Source organism: Talpa occidentalis, unplaced genomic scaffold (assembly GCF_014898055.3).
Source record: "Talpa occidentalis isolate TD23 unplaced genomic scaffold, MPIMG_talOcc4v2.1 talOcc4.10, whole genome shotgun sequence".
In the NCBI taxonomy this organism is placed as follows: Eukaryota; Metazoa; Chordata; class Mammalia; order Eulipotyphla; family Talpidae; genus Talpa; species Talpa occidentalis.
Genome location: NW_023600993.1, coordinates 85,229,637 through 85,247,370, shown reverse-complemented (window position 1 = coordinate 85,247,370; position 17,734 = coordinate 85,229,637). Strand labels below are relative to the sequence as shown.

The 17,734-nt window shown below is 46.8% G+C and overlaps 1 protein-coding gene across 5 annotated transcripts in view; it reads left to right on the top strand.

Annotated features, from left to right (window-relative positions):
• Nucleotides 1–17,734, top strand: part of CEP250 (centrosomal protein 250) — a 40,092-nt gene that overhangs the window by 10,311 nt on the left and 12,047 nt on the right. For 4 of the 5 annotated variants that reach the window (XM_054696843.1, XM_037496246.2, XM_037496222.2 and 1 more), the window contains 17 exons: nucleotides 1,450–1,557; nucleotides 2,058–2,213; nucleotides 2,716–2,894; nucleotides 3,214–3,396; nucleotides 6,101–6,245; nucleotides 7,005–7,151; nucleotides 7,806–8,036; nucleotides 10,062–10,255; nucleotides 10,389–10,516; nucleotides 10,710–10,879; nucleotides 11,302–11,469; nucleotides 11,860–11,994; nucleotides 13,983–14,126; nucleotides 14,760–14,893; nucleotides 15,632–15,770; nucleotides 16,630–16,972; nucleotides 17,517–17,638. In XM_054696843.1, coding sequence (XP_054552818.1) covers nucleotides 1,450–1,557; nucleotides 2,058–2,213; nucleotides 2,716–2,894; nucleotides 3,214–3,396; nucleotides 6,101–6,245; nucleotides 7,005–7,151; nucleotides 7,806–8,036; nucleotides 10,062–10,255; nucleotides 10,389–10,516; nucleotides 10,710–10,879; nucleotides 11,302–11,469; nucleotides 11,860–11,994; nucleotides 13,983–14,126; nucleotides 14,760–14,893; nucleotides 15,632–15,770; nucleotides 16,630–16,972; nucleotides 17,517–17,638 — 2,826 coding nt within the window. The remainder of the gene's footprint in view (nucleotides 1–1,449; nucleotides 1,558–2,057; nucleotides 2,214–2,715; nucleotides 2,895–3,213; nucleotides 3,397–6,100; nucleotides 6,246–7,004; nucleotides 7,152–7,805; nucleotides 8,037–10,061; nucleotides 10,256–10,388; nucleotides 10,517–10,709; nucleotides 10,880–11,301; nucleotides 11,470–11,859; nucleotides 11,995–13,982; nucleotides 14,127–14,759; nucleotides 14,894–15,631; nucleotides 15,771–16,629; nucleotides 16,973–17,516; nucleotides 17,639–17,734) is intronic. The other variant, XM_037496237.2, reaches the window with a different exon arrangement.

Genomic DNA, 17,734 nt, shown 5'->3' with positions numbered 1-17,734 from the left:
ATCCCCTAAAACTAAAAAATAAAATCTGGCTAAATCTGAAAATTAATTACTGCTCTCATATATTCATTTGTCAAGTATTAACTGCTATTCCTACTGCCTGGGGAAACTACAATGGCTTATGCATGCAGTGTGTCATATCAGAGTGGGACACACATTAAGAGGCACACTGGCCAACTAAGGAAGGGCATGTGCAGAGATTCAAAAACTAGTGATATGGGAAACAACCAAGGAAGATGGCAAGGAAGAAAGTACCTATAGAAGACATGCTGTCTGCCTTCACGTATCTGAAGGAGTGATACTGGGGAAAAGAGAGTTACTTGTCTTATGTTTTCCAGGTGGGCAAAACAGTTATCAGAGACTAGAAGTTACAGGGCGGTAGAGTTGACTAATACGTAGACCTGTTTAGTGCTGAACGGTTTCTGACTTGTGAAGGAGTAAGGTGTCCCTGGCTTAACATCTACCAGGGAGGTTACCAAAGGGATTCTTTAAGGTTGGACATTCAGACCTCTAGCTTGGTTCCATATTTCCTTTCATCTCTAGGAACTTGAGATGTCTGACTTTAGGCAGATCCTGAGCTGCTGTGCACATGTGTACTGCTTACCTTCTTATTCAAGCTGAGACCAGTTGGAAGCTAAACCTTTTTATGCCTTCTTGGTTCCTTTTGGCCAGGAATCTGCAGATCCAGATATCCACAGGGTTCAGATATAATGTAAACGAGTGAAGTGCTGTCAGAATTCTGGTTTTCCATTGCTGTCACTTTAGCTTTCGGTACTGGCAGACATTTGATCTCTAGATTTGGAAGCAATGATTAGTAGAGGCTGTGGGAACTTGAGGAACACTTTTCTCACCTCCTGGAAGAAGCGTCTACTGTTCAAGTTCAGTAAATTGTGACATGTAGGAGTGGGGGCTGGTTATGACTCATTTGTTAACTTTTTGAGAGAAGCAAGATGTTCCGATTTTTATGCAAAACAGCTGAATTTATATATATTGGTTCAAATTTTATACAGGTCAAAATAAAACACAGATGTAGGTCTGTGTCTTCAGGCCTTCACTAAATACAATACGATAGCACAGAAGAGAGAAAATTGAGTCTTTGAATTTAATCCTCAAAACAAACCTGTGGAGTGGTTCCTGTTAGTTTTTCATGTTTTTAAAAGGAGGAAGCTCAAAGTAGTTGTCTAAGGTTACCAAACTCGTAAATGATAGCGCAAGAACGCCAACCCAGGCCATTTAATTTGGAGCTCTGAATCACTTAATCTGAACCCTTAATTACCACATTATATTGTCTTCGGATTCCAGGGATGATGTTAGCATCCACATATGATCAGGGAAAAAGTAGGGCTGACAGAATAGACAAGATGAGACTCTGGTTAACCCCGTTTGGGGACTGGAATTAGTAAATTCTCTTTTGGAACTTTGCCTCAAAGGTTCTATTTTATTCCCTATCAGGAGTCAAATCATGCAGAATTAATGGAACATGAGGCATCTCTTAGTAGGAATGCTCAGGAGGAGAAGCTGTCTTTACAGCAGGTGATCAAGGATATTACCCAGGTACTGGTAAGCCCCCTATTTGTAGTAACCAGATTGTGCCTCCATGCCTTCTCACTTGTACCAGAACTTCTACTCTCTATGGTGTTTGGGCTTAAGGTCTTATGGATTCTCTTGAGTGTGTTTGAAAGCTGGAATCCCAAGCATTCATGGTCTAGCACTGCCTGCTGGAACAGGCCTTCTTTCTTATTACCAGTTCTCAGCCAGTGACAGGATTCTGGTCTTCATTACCTCCATTGCCTCTTCTTCCTTAATTTCTTCATTTTATATTACTCAGGGAGTGCTCTACCTTTGTTGCCAGTCCTAGGTTTGGGTGGCCAGGGTTTAAGAAGAAACCAGTCTTACTTACTCTCAAGATACCTCCTTCTAACCACCCCCACCCCGCCTCTGCGCCCAGAGAGAGGCCTGAGAAGGACAGAGTCAGGTTTTTCCAGGTTGCGGTATAAGTCTCCTGTATGAACTCCAGGCCTTGGTCAGGCGGATAGTGACCCTGCTGTGTTCGGTTGCAGGTCATGGTGGAAGAAGGGGACAATATAGCCCAAGACTCTGGGCATGAGAACTTGGAATTGGACTCTAGTGACTTCTCCCAGTTTGATTCCCAGGACCCAGACAAAGCTCTTGCTCTGGTGCGTTCAGTGCTGATCCAGAGACGCCAGGCTGTGCAGGTGAGAACCCTAGCGTTTCTCCTCAGTAACAGGGTGCTAAAGGTGGTGTCTAAACTGATTTGTACTGAGGGACCCTCTTAGGGATGCCCTTTTCACTGTTGACTGGTCATGGGGTGTTTTGTCAACTCCCCAAACTGTCCATTAGACTGTCACTGTGTCTGCCCAATTACCCTGTGAATGACAGCACATTCTCTATCCCTGTGGAATGCTTAACTTTGCTAACATTAATTGGCAACTAGAGCCCTGAGAAAATATGGTTGAGTGTTCCCCAGTTCTGAGGGTCCCAGACATACTAGCCATCCCCTCATGCCCCTATACATTTAAATATGCTGAGCCCTAAGACTCTAGTCGCCACAGAAGCCCATTCACCTCTGAACCTCTGTCTTCTCCACTGGTCTCCATTCTCAGCTTGCCCTTCAAGGCACCAGCCCCCAGTTCTACGTTCAGGCTTCTGACATTCCTCCTTAGTCACCTGCTCATTTCTGTTGCTCTCCCTCCACAGGACCTAAGGCAGCAACTTTCAGGCTGTCAGGAAGCCATGAGCTTCTTGCAGCAGCAGCATAATCAGTGGGAAGAAGAGGGTGAGGCCTTGCGAGAGCGGCTACAGAAGCTCACTGGGGAGCGGGACATTCTGGCAGGGCAGACTGTGGACCTCCAGGGAGAGGTGGACTCTCTGAGCAAGTGAGTAGGGGTTGTTCACCCCACCCTCCTCCCCGGCTTAGTTCTCATCCAGCCATTGATAAATGGCTCTCCCGTCATGCTTCTGGCGTTTGACTTTGCTCTCCCTGAGACCCAGAGCTGCTCAGGGCTGCCTTGCTTTGTGTTCTGCTTGTTAATGCTAACTCCGTTTTGGGTCTTTGTGATGATAAAGAATGGTTTCTTGCTCAAAAGGGAAGATGAAATCATTAAAGAAACCTCTCTCCTTTGGCTGTAGGATGTCTGCTCCAGGAAGGATTTTAGTTTCCAAGATCTCTGCTCATCTCTGCTCTCCTTCTTCCAGGGAACGAGAACTCCTACAGAAGACCAGGGAAGAGCTGCAGCAACAGCTGGAGGTGCTGGAGCAGGAGGCATGGCGACTTCGAAGAACCAACATGGAACTGCAGCTGCAAGGGGACTCTGCTCAGGGGGAGAAGGAGGAGCAGCAGGAGGAGCTGCACCTGGCTGTCCGTGAAAGGGAGCGCCTGTAAGTGTGACCAATCCTTTTAATTGAACACCCTCCTTCACCCAGTCCTCTCTCTTAGATAGATGAGTAATCTGAAGCCTGGCACACGGTGGGTTCACTAGCTTACTGCTCCTGCATGTGCAGAAAGATGAAAACAGAATTCATCAAGACTTTGCTGAGCACTCAAGGGATGAGACATTGTGTGGAATATAGAAATAAGGCACAGACATGCCTTGCTCAAGGAGCTTGGAATTTAATGTAAAAACAGACAAGTAAACCACTAACTATGGCATCAGATTAGATGAAGCTATTTTGAGCTAAATAGAACTTCAAGCTGGGTCCTTTGGGAGCATAGGAATAACAGCCAGTTATTGAAAGCTGCTCATTGGGCCTTGACGTCTTTTGGTTGGTAGAGAATGAGAGAAGAGCTATAGGAACAGATTAGCAAAGGAAAGGAGACAGGAAGGTCCATGGTGTGTTGAGAGTAGTATGGGCTAGCTAGTGGGTAGGACTTATATTGTGAAGTAATAGAAAATGAACTGGTCAAGAAAGGGAAATGAACTGGTAAAGAGTAAAGGGGCCCAGCTCATCTCATAAATCCCCTATAGGATGTCACAGAAAAAGTGCTTTGGCAAAGCTTGGTTTAGTGCTTTGGCAAAGCTTGGGTTCCATTATGGCTTGGCCACTTGAACAGATTACTTTATTTGTAAAATAGAGGTGATAATATTTGCTTTGAAGACCTGTTAGGAACAGAGACATTTTGCATATAGTCCCTGCCACAGGGCACATGGTAGGCCTTCATGTGCAGGAGCTATACCTTCTTATGTGTTTTATCCCTTCCTCTGCAGTGACTGAGTTCCTTGTACCAAATAGGCACAGATAATGAGATCTTGAAGGACTGCTGTAAAGGTCCTTGTGCAAGGAATGATTTTCCTTGTACCAAGGAGCACAACAGACAAGCCACAAAGCTTTTATTTTTTATTTTTACAAATTAAGTTTATAAAGTTGGTTTATATCATTGTATCCTTGGGGGTCATAGGTTTAAACCTCTACAAATGTATATTTTACAACATGCCCACTACCAGTGCCCCAATAATCCTCCCCATATTCCATTTTAAATTTTAAATTTTAGGGCCTCCCCGGTGGCGCAGCGGTTGAGCGCTGGGTTGCAAAGCTCCCCGCAGCCTCTGCGGCACTGGTTCGATCCCTGGCTGCTCCCCGGCCACTGGAGGAGGGTCCCACATGGCGCGCAGACCTCTCCTGCCGCCCGCTGCTCCCCTCAGCAGTGTACTTCGGTCCTTCTACCTGCTCTGCTCCCCGCTCTGGCTCTGGTGAATTCTCTCACCCTCCCGCACTTCTGACTGTACCCAGTGCATGTATAAACAAACAAACAAACAAACAAATAAATAAATAAATAAAATAGTGCCTCTTTAAAAAAAAAAATAAATAAATTTTAAATTTTAACTTCTTTGACTCAGTAATATGTAAATCAATATTTATATGATTCAAAAATGAAAAAAAAATTTTTAATACCATACCATCTCTAACTGCTCTTTTTTTTTTTCTCTCTTCAATTTTGTGGAAGAACTGGGGTGTAGACCAGAGGTGTGGGAAGTGAGAGGATTCACCAGAGACAGAGCAGGGAGCAGAACAGGCAGATTTACTGAAATACACTGCTGAGGAAAGCAGCGGGCGAGACAAGAGAGGTCTGCTGTACCATGTGGGTCAGCTCCTTGGCCGGGGGTCACACTCAGGCCTGAGTGATGATAGCCCTGAGACTTAACTCCTAAGCAACCAGAGAGACCCCAAAATGAAAACTATTTGAAAAGATACTTGGGCCTCTCTGGTGGCATAGGCAGTTGAGCACTGCACCGTGAAGCTGTCCGCAGCCTCTGCAGCACGGGTTTGATCCCAGCCCGCCGACGAGAATCCCACATGGCGAAGCAGACCTCTCCTGTCTCACCTGCTGCTCCCCTCAGCAGTGTATTTCATCAGTCTGCCTGTTCTGTTCCCCACTCTGTCTCCGGTGAATCATCTCACCCTCCCACGCATCTGGCCTGTACCCTGGTTCTTGTATAAAAATAAATAAATCTTTAAAAAAAAAAAAAAGGATGCAGGCAAGTCTCATTCCCATCTCTGTTTCACCATCTCATTTTCTTTCTGTAGATAACCATTTAAATTCATTTGATTTCTTATTTATCTTTCCATGGCTATTATGTAATTATAAGCATATATTATTTTCCCCAATTTTTTGCATAAAAGGTAGTAATCTGTATATATTATTCTATACCTTACTATTTTCACTATTTGGGGGATTTTTTTTTAAGATTTATTTATTTATTTATACAAGAACCAGGGTACAGGCCAGATGCACAGGAGGGTGAGAGGATTCACCAGAGACAGAGTGGGGAACAGAACAGGCAGACTGACGAAATACACTGCTGAGGGGAGCAGCGGGCACGACAGGAGAGGTCTGCCTCGCCATGTGGGACCCTCACCGGCCCATGGGGATTGAAACAGTGCTGCAGAGGCTGTGGACAGCTTCACAGCGTGGCGCTCAACCGCCTGTGCCACCAGGGGAGGCCCTATTTAGGGAATCTTTTCATATTAGTTTTTAGAGACTTCCGTCATTAATTTGCATAGCCAAGGTAATTATGTCCCTGCTCCCTTTGGGATGTGGTCACTCCCTAGGACTTCCTCTGGCCCTCTTTCCTTCCCATCTTAGTCAGGAGACTGTAGCAGGCCTGGAAGCCAAGCAGTCAGAGTCACTGGGTGAACTGATCACTCTGCGGGAGGCCCTGGAGTCAAGTCGCCTGGAGAGGGAGCTGTTGAGGCAAGAGCAAACAGAAGTGACTGCCGCGCTGGCCAGGGTGCGTGGGCCCCTCACCTGCTTATGGGGACAGGGGTGGGGGTGAGTGGTGGTGGGGGGATGGTGTTGTTTTCAGGAAAAAGACCTGCAGCCTGCCCCATTCTTCATCCTGCAAGCAATGACTCATCATGTTTCTTGCTGGTGTCTGCCTCTGGATTCTGTGCCTCCCAATATACCCTCAATATTGAGATTAGAATGTTTTTCTAAAGTATAGACCTGGTTATGTCAGTCTCTTTCTTAAAACCATTCAGTGACTTCCCATCTCCTTGGTGTCACATTCAAAGTCCCTTGCCCTCTACCCCAAACTGTTTCTGGCCTCCTCTTAACTCCAGATCCCTGTCCTCACTCCTCACGTAGCTTTCCTCCTGCCTCATAGCACCGGATGTGTTTTCAGTTATATCAGGGTATCTCATTGCTCTAATACCTTGCAGGTATTCTTCCTTTGCCAGGATTGCTTCTTTCTTCCCTCTTTAACTATAAACTATTCCTCATCTCTCAACTCTTGTACCAAGCAGTTTTGATTCTCCCAAACTAAATTAATGCTTTCTTTGATTTCCCAGGGCACTTTGTATTTACACTGTCTATAGCGCCACCATCTATGGTGTCTATTCTGTGCACTCTGCTCTTACTTCCCAGTGAGTGAGTGAATGAAGGGTAACTGGTTTTCTCTGTACACAGAAAGCAGAGGTGTTGGGATGTGAGCTGGGAGCTGTTCAAGAAAACCGGAAATAGGAAAACCTTGAACTCTCTTTGTTTTCAGGCAGAACAGTCAGTTGTGGAGCTGTCGAGTTCGGAACACAGCCTGAAGGCTGAGGTAGCTGATCTTCGGGCTGCAGCTATCAAGCTCAGTGCCTTAAATGAGGCTTTGGCCTTAGATAAAGTTGAGCTAAACCAGCAGCTTCTCCAGGTGAGCAAAGATCTCTCCAATTCACTGACTAGGGCTGGGCCCTGATTGAGGCAAGTCAGTGACAAAAGGTGGATGCCCATGACAGGGAAGAATCTTTAAAAGACAGATCAGCTCCCAAATGTAGTCCTGAAATGAGCAAAAGGAACACTTACAGTGCAGAGGACAGCATGGACTATAAGGACTGGGCCTAGCTATTAAAAATATTCTCTTCCCACACCTATGACAGAACCACCATATAGCTTTAGGGTAAAATCACCAGGGCTTGGAAGGAGGCCCACGTCCTTTGCAAGGAAGACTAGGTATTTAATCCTATCATGTGAGAGAGTGGCAACCACCAGAAAAGGATCTGCTGGGGACTAAGTCTTGAAGAATCTTCTCCAAAGGTTGTAAATTTAACATGTCTTTACCCTTGTTCTATGTTCCATTATTCTGAATTCTTTGAGTGCTGGATTTTGCCTTGGGTTTTGTTTTGTTTTTTCTTTATCTCTATCCCAACATGACCTATCTAGTATATAGGCACCAGACCCCTCACTTAAGCATTCCTTTGCTCATGTTTGGAGAATAGATTCAAATCTCATTCAGGTTTCTGTCTCGGCACCTGATCTCAAAACTGTAACTATTTGTCTTTGATGCCCTTCCCCTTTTGACCAGTAGTTAGAACAGGAGAACCAGTCTGTGTGCAGCAGAATGGAGGCATCAGAGCAGGCGAGAAACACCCTGCAGGCAGGCCTGGCAGAGGCAGAGAGGAGTAGGGAAGCTCTGTGGGAGAAGAACACTCACCTGGAGACTCAGCTGCGGAAAGTGGAGGAGACCAGGACTGAGGTACAGGCAGATCTCAAGAGCAGCCAAGAAGAGAAGGAAAAAATGCAAGAGAAACTAAGTGAGGTAAGAAGATAAAACTGGGTCTCCCCTGGTGGCACAGGTGGTTGAGCACCAAACTGTGAAGCTGTCTGCAGCCTCTGCAGTGCCAGTTCAATCCCTGCCGGCCGGTGAGGGTTCCCCATGGTGCGGCAGACCTCTCCTGTCGCACCCACTGCTACCTTAGCAGTGTATTTTGTCAGTCTGCCTGTTCTGTTTCCCGCTCTGTCTCTGGTGAATCCTCTCATCCTCCCATACATCTGGCCTGTACCCCGGTTCTTGTATAAATAAATAAATAAATCTTTAAAAAAAAAAGATAAAACTGCTCCCATCCTATTAAGGTATAATACATGCTCATCATAAAAAAAATTAAAAAACGGGGCCTCCCTGGTGGTGCAAGGGGGTTAAGAGGCAACCTATGAAACTGTCTGCAGCCACTGCAGCATGAGTTCAATCCCTGGCCAGGGAGCAACCCACATGGCACAGCAGGCCTCTCCTGTCTTGCCTGCTGCTCCCCTCAGTAGTGTACTTCGGACGATCTGCCTGTTCTGCTCCCCACTGTCTCTGGTGAATCCTCTCAACCCCCCTAACCCCACACCTCTGGCCTATACCCAGGCTCTTGTATGCATAAATAAATAAATCTTTTTTAAAAAAAATTAAGAAAGGGCCTCCCCAGTGGCACAGCAGTTGAGTGCTGGGCTGTGAAGCTGCCTGCAGTCTCTGCAGCGCCGGTTCGATCACTGGCCACCGGCGAGGGTCCCACATGGCACACAGACCTCTCCTGCCACCCACTGCTCCCCTCAGCAGTGTATTTCGTCAGTCTGCCTGTTCTGTTCCCCGCTCTGGCTCTGGTGAATTCTCTCACCCTCCCGTGCTTCTGACTGTACCCAGTGCTTGTATAAATAAATAAATAAATAAATCTTTTTTTAAAAAAATTAAGAAAACCATCATCAAGTTATTCATGATGGCTTAAAAAGAATGAATTTAAAATTAAAAAAATAAATAAGACACAAATAATTCAGAAAGTGAGAAATTCTTACTTCCTGGAAATGACCAGTATTATTAGTTTGGGGTATATCTTCCAGTTTTTAAAACAAATCCCTATAGGAATCCTTCACTAAGTCTCTAATTCTTCATACCCCTCCCCCCCCCGTTTTAATTAGGTGCCTCCCTTGTATTCTCTCTTAGTAACTCTTGCTTATTTCTACCACTACACACTTTGTACTATTGTAAAATTATCTGTTTACATGTCTCCACCATTGACCAAAAGCTTCTTGAAAGCAAGGCTGTGTCTTACTTGCTTTTATTACTCCAGCTTTTAGCACAATGTCTAACACAAAGCAGGGGCTCAGTGAATGTTTTCTGAACTAGTGACATAAGCCAAAGGTCACCTTTCCCCCACCACACACATCTCATTGCCATAATAATTGTGTATCATCTCCCTTCTCAGAGTCCCTTTCTCAAGGCACCAATCACTTTCTTCTTGGTATTGGGTATGTGTCTTTGTAAGACTAAAAAGCTCCTTAGAACAGGTCTCTTGCAGTCCCCAGCACAGACTTTGCTCATAGGAGAGCACACTTTCCCTGTAGGAGGGCTCTAGGGACTAATCAGGGTAATAGATAAATACCACTTGGTGTAAATGGTCAGTGCTCAGGGCACACACAGCTGGATCCAAAAATCTCTGAAGAACCAATGACCCTAGGGCCTCCCCGGTGGCGCAGCGGTTGAGCGCTGGGTTGTGGGGCTGCCCGCAGCCTCTGCAGCGCCGGTTCGATCCCCGGCTGTTCCTCGGCCACCGGAGGAGGGTCCCGCATGGCGCGCAGACCTCTCCTGCCGCCCACTGCTCCCCTCAGCAGTGTACTTCGGTCCTTCTGCCTGCTCTGCTCCCCGCTCTGGCTCTGGTGAATTCTCTCACCCTGCCGAGCTTCTGACTGTACCCAGTGCTTGTATAAATAAATAAATCTTTAAAAAAAAAAAAAAAAAAAAGAACCAATGACCCTAACATGGTGGTAGCAGTCCTGGGGCATCCTGCCTCTGCTGTCTTTCCCTCAGGTATGTCATCAGCAGGAGGCAGTGGCAGCTCAGCTGGAGCAGCAGCATCAGGAGGCTAAGCGACAGGAAGAAGCGGTTGTCCGTGCCGTCCAGGAGAAGGAGGCGCTAGTCCGGGAGAGAGCAGCCCTAGAGGTGCGACTGCAGGCTGTGGAGCGGGACCGACAGGCCCTCTCTGAACAACTGCTGGGGCTCAGGTAGGGCTCAGACTCAGTTCAGCTAAGGGCAGAGAGAGCTTTGCAAAGCAAGGGGTAGTCAAGACGAGTTCCCTGCTTTCAGTATATAGGTTCTAAATAGGTTAAGAATCTTTCTGATTCTTAAATATGATAGCTCAGCCAAGGAACAACTGGAGAGCAGTCTCTTTGAAGCCCAACAACAGAATTCTCTGATAGAGGTCACCAAGGGACAGCTGGAGGTGCAAATTCAAACTGTCATTCAAGCCAAGGAAGTAATCCAAGGTAAGAACCCAGCTGAGATGGGGCATAATTTTCATGGGCACGTTGAAAGCCAGGAAGACTGTGGAAAGCTACTAGAGGGAGTTCTTCAGTCAGGCCCATGGCCTCTAAGATGGGAGATGCTCATGAGGTCTGGGGAGAAGGGTGCAGGAATAGGGTGGAGTCTCAGATCCAGATCCTGTCCTGGACATCGTAGGGGAAGTGAGGTGCCTGAGGCTGGAACTGGACACTGAACGGAGCCGGGCAGAACAGGAGCGGGATACGGCTGCCAGAGAGCTGGCCCGGGCTGAGCAAGAGGGGCAGACTGCCCTGCAGCAGCAGCAGTCAGCCCACGAGGAAGAAGTGAACCAGCTCCAGCAGAAATGGGTAGGTGCTGGGACAACCAGACTGCCCCATCCTAATGCTCTTGTATAATATAGGATACATTCTGGCTGGGCTTGCCTGACTTTTGGGGATGCTAACTCTGCCACTCTGAGCAGGGTAGAGTGGATGCCTCATTGTTCAGGCAACAACCATGATGTGGTTGCTTTGAGATAACACATATTTGTAGTTTATATTAGGAACAATTTTTCTTTAGAATGCACTTTTATATGAATTGCATCATTTGATTTTTTAAATAGATTTCATTTAATTCTTATAAAGTTGAATGAGATAGAGAAAGCAGGGATTTTTAGCCTCATTTTAGAGATACTAAGGTCACACAGCTATTGAGTAGTGAGCTTCTTGTTCTAATCCAGTTCTCTGTTCTGTCACCCATTCAACTCTAATGTTTTCCTTCATATGACTAGGAGAAAGAGCGTTCCTGGCACAAACAGGAACTGGATAAGGCTCTGGAGGGGCTGGAGAGGGAAAAAATGGAGCTGGAAATGAAACTGAGGGAGCAGCAGGAAGAAATTGAGGCCATCCAGAAGCAGAGGGAGGAAGAACGGGCCGAGGCCGAGGGTGCCCTTTGCCAGGTGGGAAGCGGGAAGGATTGGAGCTGCACATCCTACCCTGAACACTTCCTTTTCCACTCCCAAGAGTGGTGCTGCAGGGGACTTCAGAAGAGAATGTAGCTCCCCATCTTGCAACCACCGAGCATGGTGGCCCGCACCACTAGCTACAGGATTGGCAGTATGTCCCACTTCCTGAGGGAGGGCCAACATTTACCACATCCTGTCAGCTTGCAAGCCAGTGGCAAGTTTCGTACTTCCTGGTTCTGAATTAGTAGGCCCAGGTCTGCCTTTGCCCTCAGCCCCTACTGTTTGCTGAAAGAGCCCTAGTACAGCTGGAATGTGCTTGTAGCTTAGTGGGTGAGCATGGTAACCCCTGATTCAACTAGCCCTTGCCCTCCTGCCCCTGCACAGATGCAGCTTGAAACAGAGAAGGAGAGAGTGTCACTCCTGGAGACACTGCTGCGGACCCAGAAGGAACTGGCAGATGCCAGCCAACAACTGGAACGGCTGAGGCAGGACATGAAGGTTCAGAAGTTAAAGGAGCAGGTATGGAGTATGGACCTAGGCAGGGAAAGGGGCACTGGTTTATTCATTCAACATAGGCCAGTCTTCTGGGACTTCTTTGCACTGGGCCCCACGTTAGGTGCTGACACATGACAACATGAAGGGGTGGCACAACAGTGACCCTGGCAGACATGGTCCTGCCCTCAAGGGATTTTCATTCTCATGGCAGAGACAGATGAGAGCAAGCAAATACCGAATAGATGAGAGAATTGCAGGTTGTAATAAGCACTGTAAAGGAAATGGAAAGGATGCTGTAAGTGAGAGTGATTCAAAGTCCACCTTGGACAAGGCAGTCAGGGAGAACCTCAGTGAGAAAGGAACATTTGAGCTGAGCATAAAGGTTAAAAAGAGCCAGGCCTTGTTCTGTCCCCTGCTCTGGCTCTGGTGAATTCTCTTACCGCCCCCCGCCCATGCTTCTGACCTGTACCCCAGTTCTTGTATTAAATAAATAAATAAATAAATAAATCTTTTTTTTTTTTTTTTTTTTGTGGGACCCTCGCCAGTGGCCAGGGATCGAACCGGCACTGCTGAGGCTGCGGGCAGCCTCGCAGCCCAGCACTCAACTGCTGCACCACCAGGGGAGACCCTTAAATAAATAAATCTTTAAAAAAAAAAAAAAGAGCCAGGCTTGGGCCTCCTTGGTGGCACAAGGGGTTGAGATGCAACCTGTGAAGCTGTCCGCAGCCTCTGCAACACGAGTTTGATCCCCGGCTGGCCAGGGAGCAACCCACATGGCATGGCAGACCAATCCTGACTCGCCCACTGCTCCCCTCAGCAGTGTATTTCAGTCAGTCTGCCTGTTCTGTTCCCCACTCTGTCTCTGGTGAATCCTCTCACCCCCCGCACCTCTGGCCTGTACCCCAGCTCTTGTATGCATAAATAAATAAATCTTTAAAAAAAAAAAAAAGAGCCAGTCCCATGGGAAGTAGGGATGAGCTCTGAAAGCATCATGCTAAATGAAAGTGTGGGATCCCAGTTATGAGAAATTTCTAGCATAGGCAACTATAGGGACAAAAAGGAGAGCAGAGAATAGGGTGAAAGATGAGGAGTGATATGGAATAGGGACTGGGGAGGGTCCAGGGTTTGTTTGGGGGTGATGAAAATGTTTTAAAATTGATCACAGTGATAGCTACATGGCTCTGAATATACTAATTGTACACTTTAAATGGATGAATTATATGGTATGTGATCTATATCTCAATAAAGCTATTTTGAAGGAAAAAAGAAGTCAGCCAGAGAAAAAAATCCAGGCAGAGGAAAGCCCTGTCAAAAATGTGCTGAGATAGAAAAAGTCTTGGGAGCTCAGAGACAGAAAGGAGGTAGCATGGCTCCAGTGTGATCAATCCAGATGGCCCTTTGTCAGCCACCATAGGAGCTTGGATTTTGCGGGCAATGGAAAATTACTGGATTTTTTTTTTTTTATATTTCCTTTTTAAATTTTTTTAATTTTAATTTGGGGGTTACATTTTTATTCTCCCATATGTGCACATGTTCCACTCACCCTTGGATGGTATTTTAAAAAGCAAAGTGGGACATAATTTACTATTACATGTATTTTTAAAAAACTTGAGATATTGAGTGGTGAAGAGTTATTGAGTGGTGAAGAGTGTGTGTATGTGTGTGCATGTGTGTATGTGTGTGTGTGTGTAGGGGTGGTGGGGTGAAGTGGAAGTAAACATATGCAACAGGGGCTATTGAGATGGTCTGGGTAAGGTTCTGCTACCAACTCATTGACCCTGACCAAGAAAGCCTGGGTGTGCCAGGGCACTTTGAGAAGGAAGAGAAGAGATGGGTGAGGGTGAGTTGAGATGCAGGGCATCATGGAAACAACATGGACTGCTGGGTCCTGCCTCAGCTTTTGCCAACCCAACTAAAACAGTATTTAAGCAACACGGGTGTCTACAACAGAGTTCAAGACTAAGGCCCAAGCAGAAGCTTTTCTCTATTTGCTGCTGTCTTCTCCTTTGCAGGAGACCACAGAGATGCTGCAGACCCAGCTCTGGGATGCTCAGCAGGAGCTGGAGCAGACGGCCCAGCAGCACCGTGCCGACCTTGCCACCCTCCAAAAAGAAGGCAGCACCCTGCTGCAGGATAAGATAGACCTGCAGAAACAGGTCCTTTCTCTTTGCCAACCCCACTGCCATTTTTCAGCATAGCCAGGCCTCCCGTGCCCTTTTGCAGGTCAAGGGGAACCTTGGCCTTGTTGCATGAGCTTGGGAGGGGCAGATTGAAGGGTGCTCAGAACTGAACATATGCCTCTCAGAGCCCTGGGATAGTGGTCTCTCTGTGCAGTGACCACAGATTTAGATCTTCTGCAGCAGCCCTGGTATCAATTGTTCTTCCCCTTCTCTCCCTAGATTAATATTTTTATATACCAGATTGCTTTTCCTATTTTGATTGCTTTTCCTTCTCAGAATCTTATAACAGATGATGTTCAGATTGTATATTTAAAATTTACAACTACTATATAGTTACCCATCATTTTGCCTTTGGGTATAGTTATATTCAGCCAAGATTCCAGTTCCTGCCTGCCTTTTTTCAGCATATGTGAGGCTAGAGAGACAGATGACTAGGCTGAATGGTATTGTGGCAAGGGGAAGTTAAGAACAGTGTCTGAGGGTTGGTGGGACCTCCAGAGCACTGGAAATGGACCAGTGACTTGTGGAAAACCTTGAAGGACCCTAAAGCCCTAGATGAGAAACATCCCACTGGCCCCTGCCTTGGCCCTCATGGCCTTTATTTTCTAGGTGGAGGACTTGAGGTCTCAGCTGGTTTCCAAGGATGACTCCCAGAGGCTGGTGGAACAGGAGGTTCAGGAGAAGCTGAGAGAGGCCCAGGAGTGCAGCCGAATTCAGAAGGAACTGGAGAGAGAGAAAGCCAGGTATGGTAGGCACACCATGGAGCTGGCTTTGGCTTATCTGTCTATAGCGATCATCATCTGACAGTTCTTTGCTCAGATCACATAGCCTTTCATGTCTCCTAGGCTGGAGAACCGTGTGAATTTCCAGTGTTATTGGAATTTGAGGAAGGACAGATCCTTTTGTTGATGCAATTAGAGACAGGAAGACAAGTTAGTTACAGGGCTGGTACAATTGTCCACATGAGAGATACTAAAGCTGAAGCAAGGTAAAGTAGTGGAAAAGGGAGAGAAGGAAGGGGCATAAGGGATATTAAGGGAATTGGAATCAGTTTTACGTAGTCATAAATTAGATATAGGTAGGATGAAGGGAGAACTCGGTGATGTGGTCCAGGTGTCTCAGGGCACTGGGTGGTGAAGGTGGTGAAGGTGCTATTCACCGAACTAGGAACTGAGGGCAGGGGAGGTTTACAGAGGGGACAGAACAAATTGGACATGTTGAACTGGAGGTATTAAATAAATATTTCTGGAATTTCCCAGAAAAGAACAAACTATGGAGTTGAAAATGAGATATCACATGTATGAAGTACCTAGGAGCACCCAGTGGGTACTTAATAAATGGTTCTTTTTGTGGTTAAACTATAATAACTATCATTGCTATTTCTGTGTTAACTATTAAGGTTATATTTAGTGCAGTCAGATGAGAAGGTGGTTTTTCATTGCCTGAGAGGATGGCCTTGCCCTCTGACCCTCTCTTTTTAGCCTGACTCTGTCACTGGTGGAAAAGGAACAAAGACTCCTTGTTTTACAAGAAGCTGATTCTGTTCGACAACAGGAGCTGAACTCCCTGCGCCAGGACATGCAGGAGGCCCAGGGAGGGCAGAAAGAGCTCAGTGCCCAGGTAATTCACACCTTACAAACACCATTCCTTGGAGAGGAAGGTGGGGAGGTGTTGGGGTGATTATTCACAGTCCTCTTGTAAAAGACTTCAGCAGTCCTGGCAGGAGGGGGAATCCAGGACAAGGAAGGATGGAGGCTTGGGTTGAGAATGACTCCTGTGGGGAACCTGACAGTCCAGAACATAGTGTCCAAAGGGACAGAGCCCACGGAGACCTGGCTTAAATACAGCCACCTCCATGTGTTTTGGTCTGCTTGGCACAACACAGCAAGAGGAACAAATGCTACTCCAGATCAAGTAGGCAGCAGCAAAAGGACTTCCAGGGAGTCAGTCTGATCTAGCAAGACCTTGGGACAGAAGAAGATGGAAATAAGAGGAGAAAAGTAAGATGAGCATAGGTGACAGCAGATGAGGACTCTGGTCTGGTTATTACCTGGGTTTGACTCCAAGCTCCACCACTTTGTGGTTGTGTGAGCATAAATCATCCATAAAATAAGGATGATAATTAATACCCATTATAGGAATTTATAAAGTGTCAGGAACACAGTAACCAATCAATAAATGATAGTAATTTTACTGTGACTGATCTTATTAGTCCCAGTGTCAGGGCTTTGGGGCAGAGTTCTAGTACTAACATAATTGCCAGGGGATAGACACCAGCACTGAAACCTGCTGTGTCCTGCCTGGGCCAAGTCAGGAGTCAGGAGGTAGGCATCCAGGTCAGATCTAGGGTAACACTCACTTCAGAGCTCTCCCTCCATACCTGTTGGACAGCTGAGCCTGCTGAAATCCTCCCTCCCAGGAGGGTCTCAGAAGAGAGTATCCACACTCTACCCAAAGTGACTACACTTCTCCCTGGCAGGTGGAATTACTGAAGCAGGAAGTGAAGGAAAAGGAGGCTGACTTTCTGGCCCAGGAAGCACAGCTGCTGGAGGAGCTGGAGGCATCTCGCATAACAGAGCAGCAGCTTCGAGCTTCCTTGTGGGCCCAGGAAGCAAAGGCAGCCCAACTACAGCTGCGACTGCGTAGCATGGAGAGCCAACTGGAGACGCTGGCTGCAGAGCAACAACCCGGGCACCATGCCCAAGCCCAGCTGGCCAACCTCTATTCTGTCCTGCAGCAGGCTCTGGGGTCTATCTGTGAGAGCAGGCCTGAGCTGAGTGGTGGGGGAGACTCTGCTCCCTCCCTCTGGGCCCCTGGGCCAGGTGAGGCAGCCACCTAGGAACTCAGTCTTAGAACTTTTGGGCCATGACCAGGCTCAGCTCCCAGGGAAGGAGGAATAGGAAAGCAGTTCCTTAGGCAACAGTTCATCAAGATAAAGGCCATAGACTCTGGAATTAATTCAATCAGAGTTTGAAACCCAACTCTGCCATTTGCTAGATGTGTATTCTTGGGCAAGTCACCTCTCCTCTCAGAGCTTGATTTTCTCAAGCATAAAATGAGGATGTCAAAATTATCTACTTCCTAGGATTTTTCTAAGTCGCTAAAAGAGATTATAGAAATAGAACAGCTCACACAGTTCTGGCAATTACTGAATACCTAACAAAGGGTAGATAACATTGCCCAGTCCCCACAGGCACCTAGTGCCTGGTACACAGGTACACCAAGAACACATGATGAATGAACTGCTTAGAAGGTGTGCTTTAAGGAGAGGAGGGATCAGCAGGAAGGCCATGGCCATGTCTGAGGGCTTTGGCTCTTTCTTTTCATAGTGCAGCCAGCTCAGGAGGTTTGCCTCATTTTTTTCAGATCAGAATGGAACTAGGATCCTGTTCAAGCAAGGGCCTCTCCTGACTGCTTTCTCTGTTGAGGCGGTGGCCTCTGCCCTCCACAAGCTTCACCAAGACCTATGGAAGACGCAACAGGCCCGGGTATGTCTTTTCTGCTCACCTTCCTTCATCTCATTTCCCCTGGAAAAAACTCATGAAGCAGTTTGAAGTCATATAGGGCTGAGTTCTACCTCTATC